Source organism: Maylandia zebra, linkage group LG9, assembly GCF_041146795.1.
Source record: "Maylandia zebra isolate NMK-2024a linkage group LG9, Mzebra_GT3a, whole genome shotgun sequence".
NCBI classification, from domain to species: domain Eukaryota; kingdom Metazoa; phylum Chordata; class Actinopteri; order Cichliformes; family Cichlidae; genus Maylandia; species Maylandia zebra.
Genome location: NC_135175.1, coordinates 17,760,044 through 17,782,795, shown reverse-complemented (window position 1 = coordinate 17,782,795; position 22,752 = coordinate 17,760,044). Strand labels below are relative to the sequence as shown.

Genomic DNA, 22,752 nt, shown 5'->3' with positions numbered 1-22,752 from the left:
ATGATCTGCCACTTTGCTTCCTGAACAATGGAATTTTGCAGTAATACAACTTCCAGTTGATCGTTGAATATCTTGCAGGAAAGAAATTTGATAAATGACTTTTTGTAAAGGTGTCATCCTATTACAGTACAGTAGTGAGCGCTTCAGAAACCATTCTTTCACAAATGTTTGCAAAGGCAGATTGCATAGCCAGGTGTTTGAATTCAAGGAGGTGCTATTTTCAGTGCTATTTTTCAGGTGTATAAAATCAAAGATTAAGAGGTGCAGTGCAATATTTTTATCCATGAAGTAGCTAAACAAAGCCAGGCTAAAACCCTTTAAAAAAGAGACAAAAAATGTTTCAGATTGACATTTTTTTAATAAATGTTTTTCTTTTATTATATGGAGAAATATTGCTTTGTCAAGGCATTTATTTTGGCTTGCATCACTCATATGTTGCTAAACCTTTAAATTCTTCAGAGCTTACCTTTTGAAGTGTGGTAAGTTTTTCTTTTATTAAAAAAAAATCTCAAGCAAGTGCTTTAACTGAATAATCATACTTTGACCATACGCTTGCATCATGCATTTTTATGTGAAAATAACCTCCCAAGAGATCATTTCTGCAAAGTATAAAATATGGCCACGTTTATCCAGGAAATGCTTGATATCAAGAAGAGAGATAAGTACAAATGTTACAGAAGTATGGTCATCCTGAGCTTATCCAACCACATAGAAATATGTTTACACCTCCCTCCCACACCCCCTCTTCCTTTCAAATAATAAGGAAATTCAGGGTATAGTTCAGGGAATCTCCTGAAGTAACAGATAAGCAGTCAGGATGTCCTTGAGGTCTCCAAATAGGCACAATGAAACATGGGCAAAGCATCATGCTCCACAAAGGCCTGGCCCTTTAGACATCCCCGAAACCTCATAAAATCGAGGTCTCAATCAAAAAAAAGGAAAAAAGAAAAACACAAACACTCATGATAACCTTAACCTTATCTTAACTGTGGTTGCCCTTGCAGATATTACAGAAAGGAAGAAAACTGTAAACATTTGTACTTATCTTAAAAAAAAGATGCCACATTCGGTCTGGTTTACAATGAAATGTTTAGCAATTGTTCTTATCAGATGTTTGAGCCGATGGGTGTTGATGACAATAAACAAGCAATCTAATACTAAATATACAAACTGTAAGATTTGCTGGGAACTGTAATGGGTTACTTCAAGGACACAAGCTGATGAAGGAGCAAAGGCACTAGAAAAACAAGGGAATGAAAATGCTTTGTAAGTTAAGGACAGCTGTGCAGCAACAACACACTTCAGCAAAAACGCTTTATCTAAACTCCTTTGTAGGTGTGAGGGTGTGTATCAGAGGGAATTATGGAGTGTGTTTTTATCCATGTTTGCATCTACACAAAGGCTTGTTTGTGCGAGCCTTGCTCTTTCGCTTGTTTACAGATTGTTTGCGGTGAAGGGAGTACTGATGATACTAAATCATTAGTGAAGGGCGCTAATTCTTATCTAAAAGCTGTGATTCTAACACTAATGGGAAAAGTGTTCAACGGCGTGAGTGCGAAGACCAGGGCAGAGAGGTAAGATGATGGGAAAAGTGGTTTTAAAGAGAGAGGGAGACAATACCGTGAGGTAAAAGTGGAGGTGAAGAATGAGAATGAGGCAAAAATGGAGACTTGAGATGTTAAATTGGAGGAGGGGGGAGAACAATGAGAGAATAGGGGAGATAAGAGTGAAGGAAGAGGAGAGAATAGATAGCTAGAAATTGATAAATGTGCATGCAGAAGATTATAGGGAGCAGTGGGGAGAGGGAAAATGACACTGAAGAAGGACCGAAGGAAAGAGAAGGAAAATATTGCTTTTCTCTATGTACTTGTGTGCGCGTGTTTCTTTGCGTGTCACTGTACACATCAGCATCGAGGTCCCCGATTATTGGATCTCCCAATCGTGCCATCGAGTGAGCGTTCGAGAGCGAGAAGGAATTTGTGGATGTTTGAGTGCGAGAGAGAGAGGTGATAAAAAATGATAAAAAGGACAGAATAGGTGCAGGAGGTGAGAAAGGGGTCAGGCAATTAGAACAATTACTGCCAAGGATTCAAATTAAGGGTGTCACTGGTGGCAGAATATAATTCCCATTTAACGGTTCGTTTAGCTCCAAAATGCCAACCCTAGTCTAATAGATGAGATCTGGATGGGAAAAAAGTGGAAGTGGAAGAGTAGCAAGTGTGTATAGTGACGCGTGCGTGTGTGCTTGTGGTTCACAGTGGAAATGCTGTTGACAGTGTAATTTGATGAAAGCTGACAGCTAATTTATGAAGCATATTTTTGGGTAAATGATTTTTCCTGGTCCTGCTTTCTCTGTCATTCTAGACTAGTAATTGGATTTCCCCTAACTTGCAAGGTACTGAATTAGGAGTAAACTAGTTACTGGCTGTCTGTGTGTGGCTGTGGCAGGGTATGTGTGTACACGCCACAGAGGGCTTGAGAGTTAAAAAGAAAAAGAGGAATTTTAACAAAGCATGGGTTTGTGTATGCGCGAGTATGCGGATACCATATTTGTAGATGGAGGTGCAATCTCAGAGAGGAGTGGAAGTTAATTGCAAAGTTTTGGTCTGCTGCACTAATACCCAACTATTACTAACCACCTTTTGCTTTATTCCCACTCAGTCAATCAAGGACCATGGACACAAATATACGCATCAACACACACACACACCTACACACTCACACACACACACACACACACACACACACACACACACACACACACACACACACACACACACACACACACACACACACACACATCAAATGAACTCGCCATCCTCTACTCCTATCTCAGTCTCTTTCTGTCTTGTCTCACTTTAATTGCTAGGAGTGTCTTGTCTTTATGAAGCTATTCCCTAAGGTGTGTCATGGTGCACAAATATAAATGTGTGTGTGTGTGTGTGTGTGTGTGTGTGTGTGTGTGTGTGTGTGTGTGTGTGTGTGTGTGTGTGCGTATGCACGAGTGTGTGTTAGGAAACAGAGGGAAATTCTAAATAGAAAGCTGTTCCGACAGCAAGCTTGTAATTCTTGTAGTAAAAAAATTAAAACAAAAACAAATGCTCTGTGAACAATACCATGCACACCCACACACATGCATGAGGATGCACACACACACACACACACACACGCACACACACATACACAGACAAACACACAAACCCAGTGAGATATTAGACTAAACACAAACATGCCTCTGTCACCACCAGAGACAGCTGCACAGCTATGAGCCCTCCTCTTGTTGCGTAGAGGCGTTTTAGCTGTTTAAGCCATTCACACACGGCTAAACCGAACCATAACACAAATCAAATGTATCTAATCCACGACAAACCTTAAACAACCGCCAGCCTAACTAATATAAACCAAACTGACACAAAACCCTACCAGGCCTTGCTCAGGCAAACCACAGCCAAACTGACTCAGTCCAAACAAATCGAATGCAAATGTGTGTAATCCAAGTTAATCTAGTCAGAATGAGCAAAGCCAGAACACAACTCATTTTCAGAGGTCTGCTTCAGTTGTATCGTGTGTAGTTCTGTTGGTGGCTAAAAACAAGGATGCAGGCAACGGTTCAAACATACACATGGGGAAAGCCAATGAAGGGTATCTTGCCATGGTGCTGGACAGCAACCAGTCACCAGAAAAGCTTTAAAGCTCCTTGGCATAAATACTGCAAATGTCTGGTATTCAGCCTGTGGGGTGGTAAACCATTTTTTAAAATATATTTGTAATTTCTGTTTTGGTGATGTTAGTAGAAAATCTGTAACAGGTCTATAATCAGATCTAGCAAAGGCCATGTCCTTAAATCCCCCATGATTTTGACACTCATAAAGAGCCCTAATAAAACAATCTTCAGTCTCCCATACACAGAATCCTCAGACAGAAGCAGACGGGAAGACTGTGTTTTTATATGTTATGAATTTTCCATCAAAGGTTGACTATGTGGTGAAAACCAAACCTCCTATCTGTGTCAGCACTGTCTACCCATGTTTGAGTCAGCGGTGAATAAAGATGCCATCCTCAGCATTTACCTGGAGTGTTGAGGAGTCTGGACATGCGACAGCTGTAGGCGATTTGCTGCTCACAGTATTCTGCACTGGTGGTGATGGCTGTCACCTGAAAACACAAGCAGGGATATGTATTTTCATTTTATCTTCTTCGACCAGACAGGCCCGTTTCATGTAAGAACAAATTACTGAGCTGTGAAACGAAAGAAAGCACACTCTAAAGTTGTTTTAATTTTTGCCTTCTGTGACTCCGAGAAGCTGAAAATGGAATAAGCGGCCACTACAAATTATGAAATAACGTAATTTGATGGATATGCTTCTCAAACCATGTAATGTCATAGTCATCCTGCAGTCTCTTCCCATTGGGGTTCCTTTAAACTTCACACACACAGTTTTCTTTTGACTGTGAGTGACAACTGCAATCTGTAATCACTCACCAGAAAGATTAAGATATTGACTCTTGAGTGTGAGAAGAGATTTAGGTAGTCTGAACTGTGTGTGGGTGAAGCACAGCAGGCAGGTGATGAGGGGATGATGATGGACACTTTTTATGTTAGTATATCGCAGTATGTTTGAAAGACTGGCTGAATGCGTGAAGTGCTGTAGCTCTGGCTGTATTATACTGCGATCATAAAGTTAGTAACTTTGTCAAAACAGAAGAAAAACTGTGCTGCAGCATAAATGCTCACTGTGTTCTAAACCCAGGACCTCTGCTGTCAGTGCTTTGAAGCACCAGCTGCAGGAACAGCAGAGGCCGAGCGATAACAATCCTCTTAAAGAGGAACAAAATCCGCATTTGGAGGTTGGAAGTTACAGCTCTGTCAGTCAGAAGACCATGGTTTGTCTCCCATTTGGGGGCTCAGTGTGTTTGTGTGACTTTGTTTTCACTTTCAATTTTTGCTTCAGTTTGTTTAGGAACCAAAAAAGTTTTAGAAGACAATTTGGCTTCATTTAAAGTATGACCCTTCACAGTATTAACCTGGCACATTGATATGATACTAACCCAGTCTTTTGACTGTCGAAAAGTAACAAGTTGGGAGCAGCTTTGAAAAAATATAAATAATACTCTGAGCTAAGAAATGCTTGAAATGTTACTGTAGTGAAAGACCATCCTGTGTGTGTGAGATCATTACAAACACCATGCAGAAATTTCATTTCATTTCATTAGGTGGATCTGTTCAACTGCTGGCTAATGCAAACATCTAATCAGCCAGTCACATGGCAGCATCTCAGTGCATTTAGGTATGACATGATCAAGATGGCCTGCCGCCTTGTTGTTGGCAGAGGTCATCTTTGAAGTGACCACACTGTGTATCACTGCTGTCAAGACAGGAACTGGAAACTGAGGCTACAATTCTCATGGGCTCAGGAGTAGAGATGGACCGATCTGATATTACGTATCGGTATCGGCCCGATACTAAGCTGTTGTTACAATTTCTTTAATATTACTTTGTACACCAGGATCCTTTTCTACGTAGCTGACGCTGGTAACTGTGCAGGGGCGGATCTAACAAAGTTTAGCCAGGGGGGCCGATAGGGCATGAACAGGGAAAAGGGGGCACAAAGACATACTTTTCTTTCTTATTCTCATTTAAAATATCTAGCTTTTAATAAATAATTATCCGAATCTTACACCCATAGTTTTAATCTGATGTAAAATGTATAGAAGTCCATTACTGTACATAGTAATTATTAAGTCTAATATACCCTAGTAAGCTATAGTACTTTTTCCTTTGGGAAGGTACCATCTGTGCAGTCTGCAATTCTGTTGAAGAAAGATGTTGAATCTATTTAATTATTCTTGAAAAATAATTGATTTCTGTGCATTTTTTTTCACACTGCATCAAATTAAAGTTAAGCATCATGAGGTGGTTCCCTATTTTACAACCCTATTAGTTTGGTTGCTTACTCTTTAAAATACCAGAATAGGGAGGATGGTGTAGGTTAAGTTTACTAGGTTGATCAGAGAGACTGATATTGCTGAACTATGAAATATTTTCGGTGCATTGTATTTTTTGCATAGAATAGCTTTAGTGTTTGTTTTTTTTAACTTGAGTTTGAACTTATACAAAAAGCAGCAAGATATTAAAAAAACAGTTTTGTTGATTAAAAAACACTATATCGGATTCATATCGGTATCGGCAGATATCCAAATTTATGATATCGGTATCGGACATAAAAAAGTGGTATCGTGCCATCTCTACTCAGGAGTTGAACAAAAGAAAGCTGGGAAAACATTGCCTGCTGTGATGATTCTCAATTTCTGCTGTGACAGAAATTTTGACGGTAGTGCCAGAATGAACGACATAAAAGCAACTGCCTTGCAGTTAGGCTAGTAGTGGTATGATGATGCATGTTTTCTTGTCTAGTTTTGGGGTCTTAAGTACGTATGGTTGCCCAAGTGTTGCAGTGTCTAAGTGCCTATCTGAGTATTGTTGCTGACCATGCCTATCTATTTATGACCACAGTGTCTTCTAATGGCTGCTTCTAACAGTAAAACACACTATGTTACATAGCTCAAATCATCTCAGTCTGGTGTCTGGTTCACTGTGCTCTAATGGCCTTCACAGATCTCAGTACAATAGAGCACCTTTGGGGTGTGATTGAAAGGGAAATTCACATCATGGATGTGCAGCCAAAATGCAGCAGCTTTGTGATGCTATCATGTCGATATGGACCAAAATCTCAGGAGAATGTTTCCAGCAACTTGTTAAATCTAAGACATGAAGAAATTAAGACAGTTTTTAAGGAAAATGGGGGTCGAATGTGACACTGGGATAGTATAACCAATGAAGTGTCCTTTTAGTTTTCAATTATCTTGCACTAATCACTGTATCTACTGATATGTAAAAACTCAAGCTATCCCAAATTCATGCTGCCTGTATGTTTACTTAACCAGAAATTACAGAGGCTGGGGAACACATTAGCTCTGGGAAAACTTCAATTTGCATACAACTCGAGGCACAGCTCCACAAGCACATTTAGTATTTGCCAAGAAAAAAATGATAAATGATTAGTTGTAATGATTGAACTATTCTGCACATATTCATTTAATAAATACAGTATTGTGCCATGGGAAAAGAGACGTGGCTTTATAACTGCTTCACTACTTTTTAATTCACGCACTGCATGCATAATGCTAATGCCAATTCAAGTCCATGTGACTTAGGCGTAGTCGGAAAAATAAAGGGCTTTTTTTTCAGCAAACAATAAGAAGACTGCTATCACAGAAGAAAATGCAGCTGCTTTCTCACAAGCAGAGGTCTCAGAGAAAACAGCCCAAAAATGAAACCCTATGGTCCTGTCAGCAACAGCAGAGTAACGTGTGCCGTGCACCATATTAGGCTTGCTTTTAAAGGGTGGGATAAAATCATCTAAAACAAAACAGATGTTAGCAGTAGTCAGTAAAAAAATCCTCACGGTTCTCATCGTTCATAATATGTACTAAGGGAGAAGCCCAGAGCCTGAGGGCTACAATTCAAACAAATCCAAACCCTTTTTTCCATCTCATAATATATTCCTTTTCATTTTTTAAAAAAAAGATTTTTTGGCTTCTAAACCTAAGTATAATACTACTTTTGCCTTATTTGCAGACAAAACACTTTCTATGCTTAACGTGTTCAAGTGCATTACCTGGTCCATTGAGGCACTGTAGTTGACCTGTAACACGGTCCGTCTGTTTCTGCTGGAGCCTGTGACTATGGTTTTGGGAGGCAGGTTGTTCATCACTGTGGTCCATACTTTGTCCTCTATGAAAATAGACAAAACACATTCAAAATGAAAACAAGCCATAGCGCAATTTAAACCTAGGAAACGTATTTGATCGTTCGTTTAATTTTACACATGCAATCGATTCGCACATGCAGACATAGCAACACATGAGTTGTGCAGTTTAGCTGTCATGGCAGTGAAGTTCTTTCCGTGTAATCTAAGTTACAGCTATGAGACTCCGGGATTTAATAGACACTTCTGTCCTGTTATAGTACGAACCAGTCACTCACACAGCTCCTTGTTCATTCACACTGTCAGTCAGGGAATGTGTGTGTGTATGTGTGGTTCAGGTTTCTGAGGTGTGTGTGTGCGGGAGAGAGAGAGAGAGAGCGTGAAACTCTTAACATTTCAGAGGTGTGTGTGAGTGCGCTATTCAGCGTGACTAAGGGGCCAGCCAGTGGAGTGCAGTGACATTTCATTAAAAGTCTCGCCTTTGCTCTGCCTCCATGCTCTGCTGTTCCAGACTATCTACTTATTCCACTGTGTGTGTGTGTGTGTTCATGGAAGTGTGCAGGTGTGTGTGACAGAAGAAGTGTCACACAGACCCTTAGAGCACTCCTAGAGTTGCATAACAGCTTCGTTGCGTATATGTTTGTGGCGTGTGTTTTGATGTGCATGTGCATCTCAGTATCTGTGTTTGCTGCTGCTTCAGAAGTAAATGTCAGTTACTGTGAACATGTTGCCATGGAAACCACAGATATAACAGGTTAAGGCTGCAGAGTTTATTTCCTTTCACAGGTCACTGGGGCTAGACAGTATGGAAGGCACACACGCAAACACACACTGGAGACACACACCTGTCATGTTGCAGTTAACTTTGAAGGGGCCAAGAGGTCCGCTGCCATCGGGGTCGATCCAGTAGGCATCGGAGGACTTGCCCAAATGCTTGTAGGCCTCACACGAAGGCTCATAGATCGCTGGAGCAGAGCAAGGGTGAAGAAAAATGAGAGCAAACATGAGCAGTTGAAGGAGGATGGGTATTAAAGGAAAAACACAAAAAAAAACAAGCGCACTATACATCCCCTCCCCAAAATTAGGCTTACAATACAAGTCTGTGTTTGACACCTACTCAGTGTGACACCACGTCATGTTGAGATATACACTGACACTGGGGAACATCCATATTTAAAGGAGCACAACTGTTGAATGGATGACAGATGAGGAAACACTTTTTTCCTATTTATAAATCTTAACCAATGAGGCAAAAAATAAAAATAAAAAATGGCCGTGGGTGGTGGCAGTGTTAAGGCCTGGCTTTCCAGCAAAATCAGCAGTTGATTCCCCGTAAACAGAAAAGCGTTCATAGATTGGCAGTTTTTTCTTTTTTTCTTTTTGCCCTGAGGCTGGTGCGAGAGAAGAGGCTACAGTAAGCCACTCAAAAATATACTATAGACAAATGCTAGAGTAACATTTCTGTTTTGTTATCTAATTCAGCAACTAAAGCTTCCAAATCCACGATGGACCTAAAATAGCAACTCAGTTTCCAAAGCTGCTTTCTTTTTTTCCCCCCTATTTTTATTTTCCCCTTCGTCCAAAAGGCAATTTCATATGGTTGCCTCGCTCACCACATTGTCTCTATTCAGTGCCTGTCAAGGAGCGGCGTCTTCTCCCTAACACTCGAGCAATCTAGCTGACAACATATTGATGTTGTGTTTGTGTTGACGTACACACAGACAGACAGGGACGCGGACAGCAGGAAGAATTACACTTCAAAGTGAATTGCGAGCGTGACTTGAAGTGAAACTTTCTTGATTGAAGTGTGACTCCTCACAGGCTTAACAATGAGTTTAAAAAGAAAAAGAGCCTGCAATATGTTAATAGTTCTTTGTTAGTTTGCCTGCTATCAACTCCTTATTTCTGTCTGCAGTTTCTTTATTTTTCAGCCTTTTCTTTTCTATATGTTCTCCGACTACTTCATTGATCTCAGTTTTGCAGGGTGGTTTTCTGATTAGAGGAGACTCTTTTTGGTAACCACAACCAGTGTTGGGAGGATGTAACTGTACTGAGGAATCTCAAAGGATCAAGAGAAGTGTTGAGGTTGATGTTTCTGTTCTGGCTCAAAGCCATTGGCAAAGGCTGTAATACAATGGTAGTTTAATAGCCAGCATTTCTCCTAGGACTTCTTCAGTGTTATGTACCACAACAGAAAGATTCAATGTACAGAGAAATTCAGAGAAATTTCTCCAGAGGGAACTTAATTAGAATATTTAGTAAGTCAATACAAAAATTATGTCTGCATATATTTACCATCAGAGTGGAATACTAGCAGGATTTGGAAAGGAGCTTATGGCAGTATCAACATAAAAGCTGTAAATGCTGGTAACCCCTGTGCTTATTTTTTAATGACAAAAAAATACAGTCAAAGTATTTAATTGGCATGAACTAAAATGCAGTTTTCAAAACTGTATACTCTTTTTTTTTTAAGTTATTAACCATTCAGTTATTGTTTTTTTTATCTCAGAATATGGTTAAAACATATTTATTCTTCCATTAATTGACTATTACGTATCTAATCACTAAAGGATGGGACACTACTGCACACTCCTGGGTCTTTAATTGGTGACATGTTTTAAATCATTTCATGGCGTCAAATTACACCATTGTTTTGTTTCACTCTTTATTTATGCTGCCATCGTAGTCCAGAGGTTGAGAAGTGTAATTCTGGTGGTCATAAGGTTTGCCCTGTACCCATGTGTGCTGTCTGAAGGTACCTCAGCTTCTTTGTGCATGTTGGGTTAATAAGGTGCTTAAATGTAGAATAAAGCACTGTATGAATGCATGCTTAAATGTGGTTGTTACTCTAAAGCACTTTGAGTGGTCAGTAAGACTGAAAAAGCACTATATAAATGCCCGTCCATTCCATTTCATCAACTTTGCCACCGACAAGCTCCACCAGAGAAACTATTTAGAGGTCCGTGACAAAGAAGCGGCTCTTTAAGGAAGTGAAAAGAGTTGCTCATTCACTCTCTCTCCCCACACTTTACTGGCAGGTCTCCAGATTTGCCTCACACCTTTATAGCCGGAAACCAGAGACCTTCATTTCTAGGTTACTACTGCCTTAGGCTGTCTCTTATTACTCCTAACTAATCCTTGACAAATTTTTTCAGAGGGCATGCGTGAAGTCAGCACCTTATTTACTCATTTGTTTCTTTCATGTATCATCACCAGCAGCTGTTATTTTGGCACATATGCAGCACAATGCATCGCAGAGCACTATGTGGTTGCATAGCGTTTCCATATAGCCCCAGAAACTCAGAGGTGTATGTGATACAGTAAGTATATAGTAAATAGGGATGCAATTTTGGACACAGATTCACACATATAGAGAGATGCAGTCGTACAAAGACATTTCTCGATGTGCATCTTGCTTCATCTGTTTCTGTATTTTTTATGATCTATTCATTATTACCTACTTAGACCAACTCCGCAGTGCCTAAATTTGAAAAATGTCTTTTTCACTCACTTTATTCCTCTGGCTTTCTCACACTTCCATTATATTAAATCTGCTCTTTTAGATTTATTTCCAGAACTTTACTTATCTGCCTTCTCTTAAAAGAGAACAGTCTTTGAGGCTTATGGGAGGAGGGATGGCATTCTCAAATTGTTAAGCACTTTTAAAAAAATCCCGCTTTGCTCTCTCCGACTCTGTTCTCTTTGTGTTATGGGGCTTTTTGGGTCGTATTCCTTTTTCTCTGTCGGAACAAAACACACAGTGTCGTCAGAAAAGCCTGATTCCCATGAATACTTCAAAAGTTCATCTGTCCCTCTAATGAGAATTGTGGCTTTGAGCTGAAAAAAACCCAACAAACAGCTTAATCACTCAAATTCGAATGGAGGAAGGCTAAATCAAACACACACACGCACACGCACACACACAGGCAGAGCAGAGCGGCCTAAAGTGTTGTTCCACGGACGGGAACACAAAGAAACAAAAAATGAATAGAACAAACAACTGTACACACAACTTGCCACACACACACACACACACACATACTTACAAGTATGACATGTTGCTCCAGTGTATCCAGTTCCATCACAAGTACAGCTGAAGCTGTCCCAGGTCTGTTTACACCGACCACCATGTTCACAATGATTGGGCATACATCTAGAGAGAGGAGGACAGCAATAGCACTTTTACAGGAAATGTTTTCAACACTTGTTGCTTTAAAAACTTGCTTTATAAATAAATACACTACCATTCAATGATCAATATCTGTCACTCAGAAGAGTTCTTATTTTGAAAGGAAAGCACATCGATTTTTATAGATACTTTTTAATGATAGCACCCATCCAACAGCACATTGTGTTACTTAATGCAATTTATCACGGTAAAAAACTTATTGATCAGAAAACAATAAAAGCTTCAACAAAAGCTTTTCTAACTACAAACATTTTTGTACCATGAGTCAGCGTGTGATGTTAGAAAGTGTGTGCCATCGATAAAACACTGTATGAACCGTTCTGTGATTAGCTGAACGGGGCTTGAGCCAGAAAGCGCTTTGAGTGCTCAACTGAGTAGAAAAGCGCCATGTAAGTGCCAGACCATTTATCAAATCTTTTCTCAAAATGACCCAAACTCACCAGAGTATTTTTGTTCTCCAAAACAAAAGATATCCCATTCTGATTCTTAGTTCTGTTCCCAGCTTTAATTGAACTTAACTATAAAAGAAAAAAAAAGAAGTTGTTCTAATGCGCAGCTGAGCAATGGGACAAATACACTCGAGTCTCTGACTTAGAAACAGATCTCTTACAGAGTCATATGGTGCTAGGTTGTGAAGAGAGGAGTGGATTATTTTCTTAAAACAAACAAACAAAAAAATTTCTTTGCTTTTTGTTTTGGCAATTTGCTCCTTTTCATAGAACAACAGAATATTCTGGGCTATGGTAATATGACGAATTAACAATTTAATGTGACAAACTTGCGTATGCCCATATAGACATCTCATTAAAAACTTTTTTTATAACAGATGATCTAAATTTTGTGATAAACAATGTTAAGGTGCACTATATCTAACTTGTTGAAAAGGAAAGGAAATACATTAAAAGGTGATTACTTGTAGGTTACATGAACTGTGACCACATTGAGATTTTCTTTAGAAGTCTATTACTATAGGTAGCTACTATCTAAAGAAATACAGGACTGACAGAGTGGCATCCCTATTCATCTGAGACAGAAGTCTTACAATATAATAATAAAAGAATGTGATTCTATGAGTTGAGATTAATGTAAGTTTTATGATTTCACTGACCCGAGGCCCTTGAAAACTACCACACATACCTTTGCAGGCAAAGGATACTAAATATTTATGCTGTAAAAAAGCTGATTCAAAAGGACAAAACCAGTGATAAGATCTAAACCATTCAAACATGTCAGTCAGCATGATGATAATTTCTAATAATTTAAAATAGAACTCGGCAAAGAACCTTCGTTCTTTGAATTTCCACATATTTTCTCCCTGTTTGGACTCTTTTCATAACCAATGATGTCGCTATTAGCTTGATAGGTTCAATGAATCTGTCAACATTTCCATTCAAGGTGTTCACAAGAACAAAAGAAAGAAAGTAATGCCTTCACTTGATACCAGAGGTGTGGACTCGAGTCACATGACTTGGACTCGAGTCAGACTCGAGTCATTAATTTTATGACTTTAGACTTGACTTGAAAAAATGTTCTAAGACTTGTGACTTGACTTGGACTTTTACACCAATGACTTGGGACTTGAATTGGACTTGAACCGGTTTACTTGAAAAGACTTGATATTTTACCCAAAATATAAAATTTAACATGCATATTATATAGAGATTGAAAATGTGACGTCATTCACGGGTAGAACCGCAAAGGATTCTGGGAACTCGTGGCAAGCGGTACTAGCGCACGCAGGCTTTCAATTGAAATCAGTCACACAGCGATAAAAAGAAACACAAAAATGTCAAGAAGCCGTTGTATCATTAACTGCAATAGCCAGTCGCATGACAGCCACGGGAAGCCGACGGGTAAAGAGATCGGTTGTTATCGGATTACGTCGTTGAAGAGAAATTGTTCAAGCCATGTTTCCGAAGTAACAAAGACGCGACGGATGGCCTGGATTGCAGCCATTCAAAGATCAAATATAACGTCCCAGAACCCTCCAGCTCACAGGTTAGTCTGCTCCAAGCATTTACACGAAGGTCAGTGTTTTTTAGTAGTTAATACGTCATTTTCATAACATAATTAGTGATATAGGTTACAAGCAAGTCTGGCGCTGAACAGAAATTGTCGCGCTATGCTCCTTTGTTTATTGTGCATAAATAGTGAATTGTCCTGACACAATATTGCGTTTCGCTTCTGTTATTATGGTACATTGACAAAAACATATACTTTTATTCACAGGATAAAACAGGTTTTTTGTATCACTAATTGCCCAGTACGATTACAGCATACAATATTGTTGTCACTGCTACATTTCTGTGATGCTACCAGAAATTATTTCCACTACTAATTAATTACCGTTGAGCTCAAAGGTCCTATTAATAAACGGTTAAGGAATGTATATTTATGACGACGATTTGTGAGACTGGTAAACTTATGATACGTACGATGGTCTTTCGTTCTACACGGTGCATTTCAAGGTCCTGTACCCATCCGTCGGTAAACTGTACCTGGGCTTGTTGCAGTGACCTGAAGTTACTAAACTTCATGAGTGTATGCACTCACTCCAAGAACCGTATGATTATAAATATGCATATAAATATGCTACAATGAGATAGCTGACTTCATCTAACTAGCAAATGTTGTCCAGGCTACGTTGGTGATACAGTTTTTTTTAATGTGTATGATATTTTTGTCATGCGATTTTAAAGCTGGTCCTACAACCGCATCCAAGAATAACATGCAGCTTATCTCAGAACTGTCGGTGAAAATTATTCTTGGAGCTAGGTTTAATTGAGCTGCATTTTAAAGAGGTGCAATTTCACAATTTGTGTATATTTTCTAAGTTCACTATTTTGTATGTGTTGAGAAAAACACAGATTTTAAAATTACATGGTCTAATATTTACATTTAGCATAACTGCAACATTATTTTTTCGTTTTTTTTTTTAAAGACTCGAAAGGACTTGAAATTCAAAGTTTCAGACTTGTGACTTGACTCGGACTTTTACACCAGTGACTTGAGACTCGACTCTGACTTGCCTGACATTACTTGAGACTTGACTTGAGACTTGAGGATAAAGACTTGAGACTTACTTGAGACTTGCAAAACAATGACTTGGTCCCACCTCTGCTTGATACCCCCCCACCCCCACAGCAATACTTGTGCCAAGACACCCAGTCAGTGAAAGAAAATGCAGGATCTACTGGTGACCTTGGCTAACTGTAAACAATCAGGAATAACTCAGTTTTAATCGGACCATGTGCGACTAAATAAAGTGAGACTGTCAGTGACTACTGAAGTGTGTGTCTGCCTATACTAAAATGAAACATCATTGATTATTGAGTGCAGGAGGCGACAGACCTGCTAATGATGCTGAATCTCAGTGTTCCATCTTAGGTTTCTTAACATAAAGCATATTGTTATTGTTAAAATTTAGTCTCTATATTCACAGATGGAAGTAAACAGAGTGTGAACACAGCACTGAGCACACAGCAGTTAAGACATCACAGTTTTTCTTGTTAAAATTTGAATACCAACCCAAATCCCGAGCACATCAAAGTTCTGTGGTTTGATCTGCCTGCAGGCCTGTGGGGATGGATCCCGAGGCACGGGAGGCTTAAAGCGGGGTTTTCCACACACACAGTCATGTATGAGTTATGCGATTAGAATTTTTAAGTCTGCTTACTTGAATGTAATAAAATGGTGTTAGCAGGAAAGCGAGCTGGAGGACAAACAAACACTGACTCGTAAAAGCTGCAGGGGTCCTTTAAAATTCTGAGTTCTTCTCCAGCCTCACTGGCTGTCGGGCAGTTAAGCAGCACAAATATTCCACCTCTGGAGCTGGACATGATGATTACTGCTGTTGTGCACACAATACTGATGAAAGTGACATACTACTTTGGCCTTGTTCACATAACATAGGATAGCTTCACTGACAGCAGAGGGGGTTATAATTGTGGCCATCTTTGGATTTCTTTGTACATTTGGACTCAGTGTACTTGGAAAACGAGGGGGACAGCATGTGCTGTAAAAAAAAGAAATAAATAAAATAAATAAAAATCCTGCCTGTCTGCTAGGCTACAAAATATTTGACAAGCATTTGGCTATGTACAAAATCGACCCTGTGGCAGTCTAAAAGCTGTGAAAAACAAACATTCTAGTGTGACACTAGATTGCACAGCACATTTTTAATGCAAGTAACGCATCTGGAGTGCAGAATGACTCAAATTCCCTGAAATGTTTCTGTCAGCGCATTTCGGGCAGTTTGTCCAAGTAGAGTTAACTTCAAGTTAACGAGCTTACTGCGCTAAAGCTTTGACGCCGTGCAGCCCCACGCACAGTTAATTTCCTTTTGCTGCGCAGCTCTCACACAGTGGCTCAGCTATGCTCCAATCCCTCCATATTGTGGCCAGTCACATGCGAGGATATAGGATAATATCATTATATGAAAAACAGAGGGAGAGACGCGACAGTTAAGTGGAGTGTGCGTCTGTCCTCTCAGTAAGTGAGTGAGACAGTAGACAGTGGTGAGGAGGGCTGTGCGAGTGCATCGCAAAAACACATAAATATGCCTGACACCCGTAAACGAAGCAGCATCTGGCTTTTTTGTCTCGGTCTCGACTTTGTCTTTGTCTTGACTCAGTCTGTCTTGGTCTTGTCTTGACTACAAGTCTATTCATCAGTGGTGCAGAGGGTATGTTGATGATGAAAGCACTAGCATTAGTGCTAATCTTTTCTGCAAGGCTCCAAAAAGAAATAAATAAATAAATCCATGATTCAATTCCAGTTACATCTTTGCAGCATGCTTCTTGTTATGGATAATGCAACATTGTTCTGTTAATTTTCAAGACATTTCCCTAATGTTCCTACTTAATCTAGGCATTTCCAATCCAGAGGTAATGTTAGTCATTTTTTAAAAAGGTTTGTAGTGGTGTAACATACCGACAAAGGTTAGGTAGATTTGACCTATTTGTGTTGTGCTTGAGTACAAATATAGAGTAGATCGCACCTAACAAATTGTGTACTAATTAGGGTTAGGGTTAATTGTTACATCAATTTCGTTGAGTATATTTTTAAAAGTTTGTTTTTACAGTGTAACAAGGTTCAGATAAAGGGCCTTTCACAGAGGGTTGCAATTGACAATCACAAAAGACATTATGCTCAGCAAGCTGTGATCACTCAAGTATACTAACTATATATGCGGCTTTTTTTTTCCTGGAAAAAAAAAGACATTTCGGCAAATTTATGAGCGTGTGTGGTTTTATGTGCCTCTGCACTCATTGCCTCGGCAGTATTACAGAACAACAGTGACATTGTGGGAATTTGCATGGGCATAGCTATGTGTCCACCTGAGAGTGTGTCTGTTAGGTTGTGTGTAGTTTCTGTTTCTTCCACTATCTCACCCTAAACACAATCTCACAGTGGAACGGCATTGATCAAAGGGAGGTCAGACAGGGCTATTGAACTGCCTTCAAAGACATTCTGATTAGTTAGATGGTAACAGTGCACCCATTCATCTTCCATGGCAGAACAAGGCCCACCTCAAGTACTGCAGGGCTTATACAAAACATTTGAAGTAATAGACTTGGGCAATACTGGGAGCACAGAGAGTAGGATAGTTTCATTAAATTTGGAAACTTCTGTGTTAGTTCACGTCCAAAATAAAGTTTTTTGGCCATGGACAGTTTTTTTTTTCTCCACCTGTGAAGGCAGAAGTTTTCTGGAGAACTGTCAGCACATCTGCTATTGCATTTTCAATATGCAGCAGCAGGAAGCCAACTTCCAGTGGTCTGTAACACTCTCGGTCACTCATCTTTGTGATCGTTTCCTCCGTACAGTATAGTGTACGTCACATAGAGGCAGTTGCACAGAATTGCACAAAATAAACAGCATCAGTATTCTGTTGAAGTGAAATTGTAACAATGGTGAGTAACATTTGATCAAATTAAAACATAATAACGCAGTCTTCTGGCTGACTCAGTCAATTAGCACCTCTAAATTGGGCATTTGATTGCACAGCACAATGCAAAACAGAGTCAAACAGAGTCAAAATGCAAATTTTGACTTTGTAAGCATTTTGCTATTTACTGGATGACATTTCAAATCAAAATTATTATTATCATTCATATTAGGTATGACACATACTGTGTCATACTCTGCCTCACAGAGCCCCTCCTCCTGACCCCCTCCAGGTACACTGTAAGAATAAACACAATATGAACAAATACAATACGTTTCATTCATTATTGGAGGAGAGTAGGGCACAAAAAGGATTTTTTGACTAGAGTTATAAACTAGGTAGCCTAAACTGCCACAAACACTTTAATAGAAACATTATCTGAAAATGCAAATGCAAAATGACAACACTGACTTAAACAGGATTTTCTGATGAGTCTGCCTGTGTAAGTGTGTGCCCAAGCAGTTGTCTGAACTCAAGATTCCCAGCCAGTCAGACCACTTGTGGCGAACCTAAATTGATCACAATCAAGCAGGGGTACTTGGTGTCTTCTTCGCTCACCAAGGATATCGATGAAGGTCATTGACAAACCTCACCTGAAGACAAATCACTAAATAATACGTGACTAACACCACCGGGATTAAACGTGTCCTCAAAGTTTAAATGGTTTTGCACACAGGCATCAATGCAGGCAAATGTTGCATGGGTGACTGCATGTATGGCGAATCCATTCCAATGTGTTTGTCTAGTCCATGACAAGGAAATAAATTGAAATGTCAACAAGTTTAATGAATGCTTACAGTGAGCCAACATTGGGAGGTGCTGTGCAGAATTTCCATGTCTGGTATCCTTGGCAATAAAACCGAACTGCATGGCTCATTTTTGATGTTTGATTAAGATTGTTCAATGTTTTCCACTGATAAAATACACACCTCCTTGCACTGTAATTTTCCCCATCAACTATATCTGACAAGCAGATAGGAGACAGCAATACGCTCACATACTTGTTGATTCAAACAGACAAGTGGATGTTTGTGCTATAAGTCTCTGGATCGAAATTCAAAGACTCCACATGGCGCTCTTGTCTAGTATATGATTCTTCCTATTTAAAACCAGTTGATTTATATCAATCATTGCTTTTGTCCTCTCCCCATGCCTGACCCACTCTTACCTGTCTATGATTGCACACATGTCCAGGCTGACATTCTCAAAAGCTCCCACAGTGCCTTTCTCCACAGCATGTAGATCAGCAGGTTGGTCATCAACTAAGACTGCTTGCATGCAGCCTTGAAACGAACGCTGGGTTGGTGGAAACAGTGTTTGCAGAAAATAACCTGGAACCCATACAAGAAACAAACAAAAGAAAAGAAAGTAAAACATTGTTACATAAAAAAATGGCAATTTTCTGCTGACAATTACAGATAGTTGGAAGTGGAAAAAATGCTGTAACTATTTTTGAGAAGGAACAGAAACAAAGGGATGCATAAAAGCTTGTTTTAATAGTGAAATGAAAGAAGTGGGAGATTGAAAGAATCCTATTATGCTCTCCCTGCAATCTCACGATTTAAAACACACCATGAAAAGAAGACAGTGACATTATCCTTGATGAGCAACAACACACCTGGCCAGTGAATGGTTATTGTCCCCTTTTTTAAAACCATGAACCTTCATCACTTGTCTTGTTTTAGAGCTTATCCGCAAGGCCCATTAGACTTAATGCTGGTGCTAAGACTGCAGTAGGCTAGAGGACATACAGATTTTACTCTATACTGTACGTTTATGAGGTACAGGAGTCAATGGCCCGTCCAGAGGTTTCACTGGGCCTTGACTGAAGAGGGGACAAGGCTAGGACAAAACTATACACCTGTGTGTATTTTTTGAACATTCTTTATCTTTTACAAAACTTCACTGATATATGACAGGTTTACATGTACTCTACATGCATGTCTTCTACATGTTTAAATCTGCCTCTGTGCTTTGTGTATAATAGTTGCACAGCATACAGTATAGGAGTGTAAATCTACAGAGCACAGGCAGTCCAACAGCACACGGGTCACTCATAAAACACAACCGCTCAATGACATCTCCATCATCGTGATGATATAAGCTGTCACACTCTCCAGCATGCCTATCAGCTTCAAGGCCAAAGCATCAAAGAGACTTATTATACAAGGCGTGTGCACTGGGTGTGTGTGTGTGTGTATGTGTGTGTATACATCGACATAATTGTAGTTTATGTCCCTGACACAAAGCATATAAAACAGTAGAAAGTAAACAGTATGTATAAGGGTATGTGTGTGCACGTTTGCTGGATTCATCCTGTTCTTCACATCTTTTGATTTTCATCTCCTCCTTCCAAAAAGTTTCTCCTGTCATCCTTGCCATCTGTCTCTTTTCCTGCCACACCTGCCTGGTGTTTTTTTTTTTTTTTTTTCCAGGGAGAAAGACAGAGAGAGAGAGAAAGACAGAGAGGGAGATAGAAAAGGAAGAGAAGATGGGAAACAGAGCAGACTGCAGCTGGCTGGCAGCACTTTGTGTCCTGTGGATAGCTTATAAATGCAAAGGAAATCCAGCTATCCTGACAGTTTGGCAGAATGAGTGGCACCATGCATGAAGCTATGGGTGGATGTATGTATGTTGCTCGGCCATGAAAGCCAGCGGGAGGTTTGTTTCTCTGCTTCTCTTTTCAAGCCACCAACTGAGTGGTTTTTGCAATTAAAGTTCAACACTATATCCGATTAGTTTATTAGGTGTCACTTTATAATTTACTCTTTTGATGCAAAAATACTTTTTTAAGAGCAATAACTGAAATGCACCTGTATTTCTACTAAAACCGGCATGCTTCAGGTGACAGCTGACTTTGGATTAAAAGTTAATCATCAATCAGCAAACAAAAGCAAAAATCTGATATCTAGAAAAAGCTAAATGAATCCAAACATCTGCAAATCACTATTTAAAAGACACAGGTGATCATTTATCTATATGAATGAGCACTATAAATGCTCCTTTTACCATATTGCATATTAAATGATTAATAGATGGATAAATAAGACTCAGAGAGTATGTAGATTTTGCAGTAGCAGAGTTTTAAATAGATTTAAAGTACAGCATTTTATTTTATTATTACTCTAAAGCAATGACCAGACATAACCAATGTTAATATATAGTTACAATTCTGTTTTAGTCTGCCTCCCTGGGAACATTTTTATTTCCCCAAGAAGCTTCAAGAAAATTAATTTTTTATGAGGCAGCACGGTGGCACGGTGGTTAGCACTGTTGCCGCACAGCAAGAAGGTCCTGAGTTCAATTCCAACATCAGGCCGGGGTCTTTCTGTGTGGAGTTTGCATGTTCTCCCCGTGTTTGCGTGGGTTCCCTCCGGGTACTCCGGCTTCCTCCCACCGTCCAAAGACATGCAGCTTGTGGGGATAGGTCAATTGGAAAATCCAAATTGCCATTAGGTGTGAATGTGAGTGCGAATGGTTGTCTGTCCCTGTGTGTTGGCCCTGCGACAGACTGGCGACCTGTCCAGGGTGTACCCCGCCTCTCGCCCTATGACAGCTGGGATAGGCTCCAGCGCCCCCCGCGACCCTGAAAAGGATAAGCGGAAGCGAATGGATGGATGGATGGATGATTTTAAAATATGTATCACTGTATGAATGTAATGCAGATATACTCACACAAAGTTCAAGATTCAGACCGCTGTTAGTAGAAAGTCCAACAAAGACAAAACAATTGCTGGAAGCAAAGCAAATGCATCACCATACCTCAATCGATCTTCTAATCTAAATTCTAGATAAGAATAAGCAGTACTTATTTCTCTCTAATTTCAATGTCATTCTTTGCTTTAATTTGCAGTATTACTACAAACAGAAGAACTCTGTTTCTTATAACTGTTCAGAATGTGGAACAACAGCAATAACCCCCTGCAGTCTTGTTGGCACACTATCACAATCCCCCTGTTGGGCCTAAAGAGCTCGTCTTACAACACACACTGGAAAGACCAGCACCAGCTTTCTTCTACCTGTGCACGGCTGGCTCCCAGGCTATGTTTCCAAATCCCATTACATTTAGAGGTATGTGTCTGCTTCCGGAAGAGGTAGGTTGGAAATCTGCCAATATGCTCAGAGGTAAATTATTAAACAAATATTCCAAGGATGTAACTCTAGAATATATTCAGAAGAGACAAGAACTATTGCCAAACACAATATGTAATTTCACACAAAACCAAGAATGCACTCCCGGAAAGGAAAATGCTTATCTCCTGACCACCTGCTGCAGTTTGTCCCTCAGCAATTTACCCTAAGTGTCCAAAAAAGTCCTCAGAGCACTCCCAAACAAACATAACTCGCATTAATATCAAACAAAACTCATGTCAATAAAATCATTTGGCACCTTAGCTGATATGCACGTAAACAGAACTGTTTGCACTTACACAAAATGACACAAGATGCACATGCAGCACGTGGACTGCACTTTGATAAATGTGGTTGCCAGAGTGTCATGTCTTATTCATCACAAGCCTTAGGATGTAAAGGCAGGATGTAAAAGGAACGGCATGCAAGACGCATGGCTGAAAATGTGCTATTCATTACAAGTTACCGCAAGAACTTAAGATGCTAAAATGACCAAAAGAAAGCACTGGAGGGCTACAATGCTGTGTTTCAAGAAGGTCAAACAATATACTGTGTCATAGTGTACAGTCTATGTGTAGTAATGGGAAAGCAACTGTAGGACTTTTGTCATGATGAGTCATTTATTCACAAATAGAAAATGTGAAAGAAGCCATTCTATCATTTCCAAAATGATGAAAAGAAGCAATGAGCTATGAAAAGCTGTGACAATATTT

At 39.7% G+C, this 22,752-nt stretch overlaps 1 protein-coding gene across 2 annotated transcripts in view; it reads right to left on the bottom strand.

Moving 5' to 3' along the window:
- cntnap2a (contactin associated protein 2a) overlaps window positions 1-22,752 on the bottom strand; it is a 388,888-nt gene that overhangs the window by 125,122 nt on the left and 241,014 nt on the right. For both annotated transcript variants that reach the window (XM_076888097.1, XM_076888098.1), the window contains exons 11-15: window positions 19,077-19,239; window positions 11,816-11,922; window positions 8,615-8,734; window positions 7,680-7,795; window positions 4,071-4,155 (exon numbers count right to left, since the gene is read on the bottom strand). In XM_076888097.1, coding sequence (XP_076744212.1) covers window positions 4,071-4,155; window positions 7,680-7,795; window positions 8,615-8,734; window positions 11,816-11,922; window positions 19,077-19,239 — 591 coding nt within the window. The remainder of the gene's footprint in view (window positions 1-4,070; window positions 4,156-7,679; window positions 7,796-8,614; window positions 8,735-11,815; window positions 11,923-19,076; window positions 19,240-22,752) is intronic.